At 38.3% G+C, this 11,427-nt stretch overlaps 1 protein-coding gene across 1 annotated transcript in view; it reads right to left on the bottom strand.

Moving 5' to 3' along the window:
* DCHS2 (dachsous cadherin-related 2) overlaps nucleotides 1-11,427 on the bottom strand; it is an 86,696-nt gene that overhangs the window by 26,112 nt on the left and 49,157 nt on the right. The window contains exon 14 of the mRNA XM_015568040.1: nucleotides 9,025-9,882. Within this exon, the coding sequence (XP_015423526.1) occupies nucleotides 9,025-9,882 (858 nt within the window). The remainder of the gene's footprint in view (nucleotides 1-9,024; nucleotides 9,883-11,427) is intronic.

Genomic DNA, 11,427 nt, shown 5'->3' with positions numbered 1-11,427 from the left:
CGAAATAAGCCAGTCAGAGAAAGATAAATATCACATGATCTCACTCATTTGTAGAATATAATGAACAACATAAACTGATGAACAAAAACAGATCCAGAGACAGAGAAGCATCAAACAGACTGTCAAACTTCAGATGGAAGACAGGGGACGGGTAAGAGATCAACCAAATGATGTGTATGCATGCATATAAGCATAATGCATGGACACAGACACTAGGGGGGTGAGGGTATGTGCTGGGGCATGGTGATGGCCGGGAAGAGGTCAATGGGGGAAAAAGGAGACATATGTAATGCTATATTTAATACTTTAAACAATAAAGAATTTAAAAAAACCCTCAAAGGTATATTTTAAAAAGCTTGTGTCTTTGTACACAGTAAATGCTTAGTAAGTATGGGGGGAATAGAGTTATTAGAGAAGAAAGAGAAAGGAACTAAGGGAGGGAAGTGGTCATTAAAGTGTTCTAGCCTGAAAGGTTAGGAAAATGCTTCTCTGCCTACAGGACCCTTCTAAACAGCAGCAATTATTATTTTTAAATCACTCAATGCTGTAATACCACATCTGGTAATGGGAATTGCAGTAGTTAAAAAAAATTAGCACCTATTCAAGATCTCTGCTGGGCATCTTCATTCAATCTTACACTGCCGGCCCAGGCAACAGGCTTGAAACCCTCCTGCTAGAGGTCATGGTAAAAATAATCCCTAAACTAAGCCAAATGGGTATATTCTAGATACTTAAAGTGTTTCATTAAAAAGAAAAGAAGGAAGAAAAGCTAAAATGGACAATATTTTCCCCGGGAGCCTTTTCAACACTTAATATTAAAAAATGCAACGAGTGCTATAAATATTAAAAGAAACAGTATGTGATATTGTCTGCAAAACTGAAAATTCAGAGAAAAAGGCATAAACAGAATTTGTAACGGAGAAAGAATAGCAACACCAAACTAGATCCATTATTCTCTTTAAAAACATTATGCTTAACATAAATTGTGACAAAGTTTAAAAATCATGTATCAGATTTCCAAATCGTTGGTCTTTTCAAAGCAGGTATGAAATCATTTAGTGACAAAGTAAAGGATTTTAATCAATCATGGTAGAATCAAGTTACCACACATGTTGAGAACTCTTTCAAATTTCATTATAATCTGATGCTTATTTTGATACAATTCAGAGGACTGTATCATAAATATAAAAATGTCTTACAGTTTTGGTAGTCAAACTTCACAGTAGGGCAGTATGTTTTATCTTCAGTGCTCACTCACAGTTCTGTGCTTCCTGATACAATTTGTTTTTTAAACACAGGAAATTTTATTTCAAGTGGCTTGTCACCTATTCTTAAGAATGGCAGTCAGAAGAAAAACAGCTATGCGGGCAAGATGTACAATCTTGCTGACGGCCTTTCCTTCATGGGCTAGGATGCTTTTTATATGCCCAATTACAAAAGAAAACAGAGATCACTTACATGTAAAAGAGCAAAGATGAGTACGGAATTGTAAATAAGAATCACACATGGCTTCTCCCACAAAGGGAACTGATCCTGGTATTATTGCAAATAAAATGTTCATAATATCAATGAAATTGTATTTCTTTCAACAAAATACCTCAAACTAGATGTTAAGTCAGCAAAGAGCTGCAAATATTTATATACTTTCTACCTCTGACAAAATTTACATCTGAGAGAGCCTGAAAAAAAAAAAAAAGGAAATAACTAAAGAGCCATGAATCCTTCTTGGTCTTGGCTTACTATGCACATTTTTTAAATTCTTTTTTTAAACTTTAAAAAATATATATTTTTATTGATTTCAGAGAGGAAGGGAGAGGGAGAGATAGAAACATCAATGATGAGAGAGAATCATTGATCGACTGCCTCCTGCATGCCCCCTACTGGGGATCGAGCCTGAAAGCCAGGCATATGTCCTTGACTGGAATCGAACCTGGGACCCTTCAGTCCACAGGATGCTCTATCCACTAAGCCAAACCAGCTAGGGCTAAATTTTATTTTTATTGTTGACACTATTACAGATGCCCTCATTCTCATCCCCTTAGTCCGCCACCAACTATGCATGTTTTATTGTTAAATTTTTTAAATGTTTTTTATTGATTTCAGTGAGAGAAAGGGAGTGGGAGAGAGAGATGGAAAGATCAATGATGAGAGAATCATTGATCAACTGGCTCCTCTATGTCCTTCACCAGGGATCGAGCCTGCAACCTGGCATGTGCCCTGACTGGAAATCGACAGAGAAGAAAGGACCTCCTGGTTCATCAGTCAATAATCAACCACTGAGCCACACCAGCTGGGCACTATGCACGTTTTAAATAAAAGCCTGTCTGTCGTCAAGCACCAAGAGGAAATTCACAACTAGTTCTCATTTCACATCAAGATAGAAATGGTAAAATAGAAAAACCAACATGGTATCTTCAGTTTCCGTGAGGTAAGTAAAACATATAGAATAATTTATTTTTTTATATTTTCAGGCTTTTATGATTTTCACTTCATGTCTAACATTGCATTGAAAAGTATGATACATTTAATATTCTTGGCTTTTTTCTTCTATTAATGCTAGATGACTATAAAAATCATAATCATAGAAACACTTAGTTAAAATAATTACGAAAACATTTTATTATGAATTATCCATGAGTGAATAATTCCAGAGTTTTATTTTTGATATTTCTAAGCAAGGCAAGCATATTTTTAAATTGATGGTTAACTTGAGAGAAATGTATTTTTCAAACATTGGATGATTTTGAATTATCTATTATCTTTTAAATGTCCAGCCACTGAAATGTTAAACATATTTCAATCACTTAAGAAGGAAAGTTGGAAGTGACATTTATCAAGATGTCAGAATAGACAGACCTAGTACTCATCCCCCATAGAGACACTGACTTAACAACAATAATATATGATCTCACTTGTCTTCGCCCAGCGCCATGGCTTTATTCGAGCCCTGGTCATGTGCATTGCCACAGCCCCTTCCTAACTTAACTCTCTCCCCTTCCACCACCCTTCACAAAGCCTTCAAAGTCATCTTCTACAATATAATTTTTTTTGTCACTCTTCTGCTATGTAAAGGCCATCAATGACTCTCCATGCCAGCTCATTACTAAAAAGCTCATGAGAGCCTCTGTGCAGATGGTTTGCTGCTTCTAATGGTAAGCCCACCTTACTCCTAAGTCCCCACACTTCTGTGTGAGCCGCTTCCCCTGCCTGGAACTAAGTATCTGCCTCACCTTCTCTGTGCCTGGTTTTATTCTCATTTGGGCATATGGCCTTTGCTACTTCAAAGTATAATGATTAGATGGTGAAATTATTTCAACAGACATTTGGTGAAAACCTCATAGTAGCAAGATTTTTCTGGCTCTGACATCCACAGTGGGGAACTTCTCCCAGCTCCTTCTGGCTGCACATTCATCTCCATGTCTTCCACTTACACTGTTGGTAATCATGATGGCAAAATGCCTTAAGAACTCTTTTAATCATCAAAACTGTCTTGTTATAGAATAGTTGAAGAGATGCTCAAGGCCCTTTATAGGACAGACCCCTTGTTTCCTATATTGTTAAAAAATGAATATTGAGTGGACACTATTGAGTATACAGTCAACAGTAATAGGAAGTATGATGGGGAAGGATATAAAAATGAGGGGCATCTCAAGAACAGAGGTCAGAGTATCCTTTAAGAGTTAAAAAATGAATGAAGCAGAGTTGCAGCTTTGCACACAATTTAAGATATGCAAAGAAAAATTGTTTTTAAAATGTTTATGATTGATCTAATATTCCTTATCAACCCCACCCTGACGGACAAGAGTAAAAAACCTGATCATCTTACAAGCCCTATTTAGGGTATTCTTGATCTTTCTCCCTTCAGCAGCACTTTTGGGTAACAATGTATTTTGAGAACATGTTCATCTTTGAGATTCCCTCCCTCTTGTCAACATGTTCAGGCTCAGCACTGCACACTGCTGACCTGGCCCCACCACAGCTGGTTTTGATACTGCAGACCCTCTGGAGGGTCATCCAACCCCCCAGACCTGAGTATAGGCTCATCTCATCCTTCACAACAGTGGCCCCTGGCAGGTATGCTGGCCTATACTCTGTGTTAATCTGAGTTCTCAAGTAGAAATGCTGGGACCATGAGATAGATGTCTTCTAGGCCTTGCCAGAGCCAAACGGGGATGGGGAGCTCACTTGTGCCTTCTCTTTACCTAAACATGTTGCCCGTTTTACTCTGCTGCCACTTGTCCTGTGTGAGCATAGGAAGCAGTGTCCCCCCAGAGTCACACAGTATCTTCTGCTGTCCGCTTTTCCTTGTCTCTCTCAATGGCCACCTTCAGGATTATAGCTTCAGGAAAGTGAGGGGCCAGGATGATCCTGCAACTTGTTTCCTAGACCTTTCCGCCCTTGCCCTACCCACACTCGCCAGCAACTAGAAGACGCGGGCTTTCCTTTCTTTCCCTGTGGCAGACTTCCTTATGAACTGTCTCTGTTTGTCAAAGGCAGAATAGTTTTTCTTTGCATTTTGCTGCAATTATCCTAAAGCTATACAAAACAAGTGGACACCTTTGCAGAGTAGGTGGAAGGTCTTATGCACAGACAACACTAGAGAAAAGGGTGGAAATGTAGTTCAAAAATACTAACCGTAAAAGAACAACGTTGGAGAAAAACAAAGGACGAAAATATGAACCCACAGATAACACAACTTTAAAACTTACTATAAAGCTATGGTCATTAAGACAGTGTGGTATTGGAAAAGAATAGATAAATAGATCAATGGAGCAGACAGGGAGCCCAGAAACAGACCCATATAAAGAGTCAACTGATCTTTGACAAAGGAGCAAAGGCAGTACAATGAGGCAAAGATAGTCCTTTCAACAAATGGTGCTGGAACAGCTGAGCATTTACATGCAAATATAAAAATGAATGTAAACACCAACTTTATGCCCTTCACAAAAATTAACTCAAAATGTATCATAGGTCTAAATGTAAGACAAAAAGCTAGAAAACTCCTACAAAATAAAATACGAGAAAACCTAGATAACCTTGGGTTCAGTGACCTTTTTTTAGATAAATATTAAAGGCATAATCCATTAAAGAAATAATTGATAAGCTCGATTTCATTAAAATTTAAAACTTCTGCTTTGAGAAAGACACTGTCAAGAGAATGAGAGAAGTCAGGCCAGAGATTGGGAGAAAACATTTACAAAAGATAAAGGACTGGTATCTAAAATATACAAAGAACTCTTAGAATTCAACATGAAAACAAACTAAAAAAAGGGCAAAGGCCTTAAAAGACACCTCATCAAAGAAGATAAACAGAAGGAAAATAAGAACATGAATAGATCCCCCCACATCAATATGTCACCAGGGACATGCAAATTAAAACAACAATGCGATATTACTACACACTTATTGGAATGGCCAAAATCCAGAATGCTGCCAACATCAAACTCTGACAAGGATGTGGAACAGGAAGAATTGTCCTTCACTGTGGTAGGAATGCGTAATGGTACAGCCACTTTGGAAGACAGTTTGGCAGTTTCTTTAAAATACTAAGCATACTCTTACCATAAAAGCCAGCAATCACACTCTGGAATTTACCCAAAGGAGTTGAAAACTTATGTCTATACAAAAACCTGTATGTGCATATTTTTATAGTTGCTATTTTTATAGCAGCTTTATTCATAATTGCCCAAACTTGGAAGTAGCCAAGCTGTCCTTCAGTAGATGAATGGGTAAATAAACTGTGCTACACCCAGACAATGATATATTATTCAGTGCTATCAAGCCATGAAAAGACATAAAGGAACCCTAAATGCATATTACTAAGTGAAGGAAAATCTGAAAAGACTACATACTGGATGGATTCAACTATATGACATGCTGAAAAAGGCAAAACTATGAAGACAGAATAAAAAGATCAGTGATTGCCAGGGTTTGGGGCAGAAGTGGGGGAGGGATGAAGACAGAGCATGGAGGATTTTTAGGGCAGTGAAACTACTCTATGATACCATAATGATGGATCCATGTCATGATACATTTATCCAAGCCACAGAATGCACAACACAAAGGGTGAACCCTAATGTAAACTATGGACTTCTGATGATTATGATGTGTCCATGTAGGTTCATCGGCTGTAGCAAAAGTAGCCCCTCAGGTGCAGGATGTCGGTAACTGCAGAGGCTATGCGTGGGTGGGGGCAGAGGATGTATGGGAAATCTCTTCAGCTTTCTCTCAGTTTTGCCAAGAACCTAAATTTCTCTGGAAAAAAACAGTCTTCAAAAATACATCAACCCTGTTACATATAAAGAAAACAAAGAAACAGAATCACTCCCGGGGCAGAAGCCTTGACTAAGTGTTAAGACACTTAAAGGGAAAAATGTGTAAGTACAAAGGAAGTTGATGAGCTATGAAAGTCATGACATCACAAAATCCCACTAAGTATTGCTGTGTGGGTTCTTTGTGAGGAAAGAGTAACATCGGCTGATGACATTCACTATGTGAATCACATCCTGCTCAAACTGTTAGGATTAGCAAGCAACTCTCTAATTACAATTTGGCTTCTTTTTTCTTAGAGAGAGCTAGTCATCCTGACATGACCACTCTAGTTCACATGGTTCTTAATATGAATAAAAGAACGTGAGCTCTGATTTATATATGTCTCTTTCATATATGACTCTCAGCCTGGGGAAAGAACTACCTGATTTAATAAAATGAGGTCTTGAGTCTATACAGCTGAGGCCCAGAGGTGGTACTGGGGTTAATTTACAAAGATGAAAACTGTCTTGTGAGGTGTTTGTCTTCTGAGAAAACTTGACCTTGCCTAAGGCCTTTCTCCTTCAGTCTCCTCCAGAGCTATCTTAGAGTCAGAGGTAAGATAATGAAATCCAGTATCATTGTAAATGGCTAAGTCAGTTAGATGCTACTCATTCTATTGAATTTCATTCCAAATAGGAGACTGGCCTTACATAATGAAGTAGGAATGACAGATAAGGATTTTCCCCCCCTTTTTTCATTATCATAAAAATTTCTATTTGGGGCTTGAGGTATTTTTAGAAATTTCATTCACTAATGTAAAAAGTTGTAATAATAATGATGACTTCCATGACAATTCTTTTGAGGAATAACATACTTAGTGCCTATTGCTCTGCCAAATTTATACTGGGTGTGAACGTTCTCTAGCAGTGGTTGTAGACTCTCTTATGTGAAGGGTAAGTGAACAAACTGGAAAAGGGAAAATTATCGCAAGTAAAACCCAAAGTCCTCCCAACGCCTAGTGCTGTGACCTCATCTCCTATGATTCTCCCCCTGGCTTACTGCTGCAATCACGCAGTCCTTTTTGCTGTTCTTTAAACAAACAAAGCTTTTCCTTTTTTTCTGAAACACTTTTCCCCCCAGATATAGGAATGCCTACCTCCTCTCTTTAAGTCTTTGCCCAAATGTCACTTGCTCAATGATGCCTGATCTTACCTGCTATTTAAAATCACAATTTGTCTCTCTCCTCCAGCACTCCCTACTTCCTCCAACCCTGCAACAGGATCTGGACCCCAGCCTTAAGCAGAACCTGGAAGCGCTGGGAAGCAGAACCTGCAGCAGAGGGAAGGCGTTTCATAGATCACTGGTTTTATACGCAAGTTCAAGAACCACTGTCCTAAACTCTCAATCACTGAAATATTCAAGTAAAGACAAAGACCACCATGTGTCAAAGATGTTTAGGGAGAAATGTTTATATCTGCGCTCCAGTCAAAGGCTGGGCTTGATTGTACGATTTTATCAGATTAGTTTCAAAATTGATTAAGATATTGTATTTTGTGCTATATTATTTAGAACATGTTAATTTTACTTTCCATCAGACTCTGCTATGAGGTTGGTATTTATGAATTTTAAGAGGAATAGGAATATAGCTCTAAGAAGAATTAACACAACACCTTTGTGGAAGTCTCATTATACATATATAGGTTGGAAAATTCTGATTTACTTTGGAAAGAAGCCATTGTTATTTCATGTAATGAAGATAATTGGGAATTTACTATTAATTGTGTTAAGAATCAGTAACAGGACTTCTGAATAAGCAACCCATAATTCAAAAGAGGGTGGAAGTCAGGTTAATAATCTAATTTGATATGCAACATTAAACTGAATATTCTCTTTTCATACATGAAGCAGTATATAATGTGTAAAATATATTTTCACTATGAAATGAATAAACCAATTTCAGAAAAATGGCAGGTTGCCTTTTAAATAGTGACTTAGCAAGTGTAAAGTGAAATTAAATCATAATAAAATGACAAACAAAAACATGACATTAGCAATCATACAACATTCATCAGACCTTTAGCAACCACACTCCTCTCCCAACCCCATGAGGCCCTTAGCTTTGCTCTCTGGTGGATAAAAGGATCAGAAAATTCATTTCTCTCTTCTCCAGTTGGATATGATTACCTAGATTGAATTTAATTCACAACTCTCTACAGAGAAGTTTTTTTTTTCCTTTGTTTAGAAAGCTATTTTAAATTAATCTGTTTGGTGGGGGTTTTTTGTATTTTCCATAATGGCATAAATTTGTGTGAAAATTATTGTAAAACAATTAGCTTTATGAGAAAAATAGTCACATGTGTGTCTTACCATATTTGAGGATATTTCCCTGATATACTTTGGATGAAAATGAGCATACCAAGTATTTTGCTTGCCCAGCCGGTGTTGCTCAGTGGTTGAGCATCTGCCCATGAACTCTGAGGTCATAGTTTGATTCCTGGTCAGGACACATGCCCAGGCTGTGGGCTCAATCCCTAGTGTGGGGCATACAAGAGGCAGCCAATCAGTGATTCTCTCTTATCGTTGATATTTCTATTTCTCTCTCCCTCTCCCTTCCTCTCTCTGAGGTCAATAAAAATATTTTTAAAAAGAATTGGTTAGATTTAAACTTTATAAATCTACAATAGCATTTTTATTGTGTGATCCTTAGTTTTAAGCCCTTTGCCAAAATAAGTACAAAATAAAATTTTAAAAAAACCTCAAAGGGACACTTACCTGCCTCACAATTTTCAGTCACAATTCCTTTATACAGATGGTGGCTGAAGGACATCTTTACATCCTCTCCTTCCATGTGAACAATCAAGAGACCAATGGCTGTCCTAGCTGGGACCCCTTGGTCCATAACTTTAAGCTGCAGCCAGATTGGAAAATGTTCTGAAGATGGATTTTGCTGAAGGTGAATCTCTCCTGTATATTTATTAATAGAAAAGACTGACTGGGTCTCTGCAAAACTAAAAATGACAGTTCCATTGGGCCCCAAGTCTGGATCATTGGCTCTCAGAATGGCAGTTGTCTGGTTGATAGGTGACTGAGGGGAAAGAAAAATATCTAAGGGGTTCTGTTCCCAAACTGGATCATTGTCATTAACATCAGTGACATGCACTTTTATCGTTACTGTGGTGCTTCTTGAGCCCTGGATGCTACAGTCTCTGGCCACAGCCCGAAATATATATTGAGATCTGGCTTCTCGGTTGAGGGCGTGGCCAGTTCTCAAAATGCCTGCCACGGGATCGATGGTGAAGGCACCAGCAGCCTCATCTGTCAGGAAATACTCAGTTTGCCCATTCAGGCCTTCATCCTTGTCCACAGCGGACAGCACAAGAACCACTGTTCCCACGTCAGCATCTTCTCTCACGAAGGACTGGTACTGAAGCATGGGGAAGGAAGGGCTGTGATCATTGTCATCCAAGACTCTAACTTGCAACTGCACTAGAGAGCTTCTTGGGGGGTCCCCCAGATCAGAGCACAGGATGACAAGGGCAAAATTGTTGACTTGTTCTCGGTCCAAAGCATGAGTGGTTGAGAGTTCTCCTGATGTTTCATTAATAGAAAAGTACTCATCAGTATTGCCATCTATTAAAGAAAACAAATTCAAAGTTCACTCGAGTTAAAAAAAAAGTAGCAGCCCTTGGCTAGCAATATACACATGTATATATTCACTGATTCGTTCACTCAATAAATATTTATTTCCTGATTACTACATTGTAGTGCTTTTGTAAGTACTGAGGCTATAACAGTGAACATGAATGATAAAGTCCCTGCCCTCATGAAGCTTCTATTATTGGAGATAAACAAATTATATAATTCAATATGTATCTTAATTCAATCAATAATTAGAACACTTGCTTTAACTGATTTGTATGATTTTTGTATATGTGCGTGTACAACTTTTATATTCATATATTTTTCCTCTTGAGAGGATTAAAATGCATGTTTTATTTGAAATGAAACAACAGTTGGCAGGGATAAGAAACAGGATATAATGTCCATTTTTATATACCAATCAAAGATTAACAGATTGACAAGCCCTGGCCAGGTAGCTCTGTTGGTTGGAGCATTGTCCCAATATGCTAGAGGCTGTGGGTTTGATCCCCCATCAGGACACAGACAAGAATTAACCAAATAATGTATAAATAAGTGGAACAACAAATCTCTCTCTCTCATTCTCTCTCTCTGATAACTAAAAAAATTTTACAAATTGATAACAGTAATTTTCACAAACATTACTCACTACAGATTGTATGCCATTTATACAACAGCAATAGTTCTTCTACTTTTCCATGGCACCTTGTGCATGAATCATAACACTTCTGTTAGTGGAACACTTGTCTATTTCTTCCATAACATAACCAAGGAGGATGTTTCATTCATCTCTACATCCTTCAAAAACATATTTCCTTTACTACTGTCCCTGGTACTAAGTGGAATGTAAGTTAAAGCTGAACACAGGACAAAAAGCTTTCAAAGATATTTGAAAGTTACCCTGAGCATTAGTCAGGAAAAATGTGGTTCAGTGACTTGCTGGACATATTCTTGAATGGTCGGCCAACTTTTGGTTGAGGGGCATACTCTTGGATGAGGCACACTATTCCCAACAATGTGGGAAGTTATTGGAATCCACCAGAGGTATATGGGGAAGAAGTGGATGGGCATTCAGAGAACACAACAGCCAGAGGTAGTGCTGGAGGCTGAGGAGAAGGGACTTGCATTTGTATTTATGCACAAGACATGGTTAATGTGTACCAAATATAGGGCCAGAAAGACTACATTTCTGTGGGGTTTGTGGTTAATAAGGCAATTCATTCACTCAGCATCAATTTAAGGAACACCTGTCATGTACCAAGTACGTGCTGGATGCTGGAATAGGAGGAGATTAGGACAGGATCCCAGCCTCCAAGAGTTTATAGTTCAGAGGAAATGTGGGTCAGGACTTGGACATTAAATTGTGGTGTGAAAATCATACACACAGGACACTAGAGAGCACAGGGGAAGGGTACACAGTCCTGCGCTAGGATGTTCAAGATATGCTTATTAGAAAGAGTGACATTAAAACTAACTCCTAAAGGGGAGGAAGACAGGCTGCAAATTTCAAAGACAGGGAAGAGGAGGGAAGAGGGG

This window comes from Myotis davidii, unplaced genomic scaffold (genome assembly GCF_000327345.1).
Source record: "Myotis davidii unplaced genomic scaffold, ASM32734v1 scaffold323, whole genome shotgun sequence".
NCBI lineage: Eukaryota > Metazoa > Chordata > Mammalia > Chiroptera > Vespertilionidae > Myotis > Myotis davidii.
Note: the sequence above shows the minus strand (reverse complement) of the source record. Positions and strands in the feature narration are given on the sequence as shown.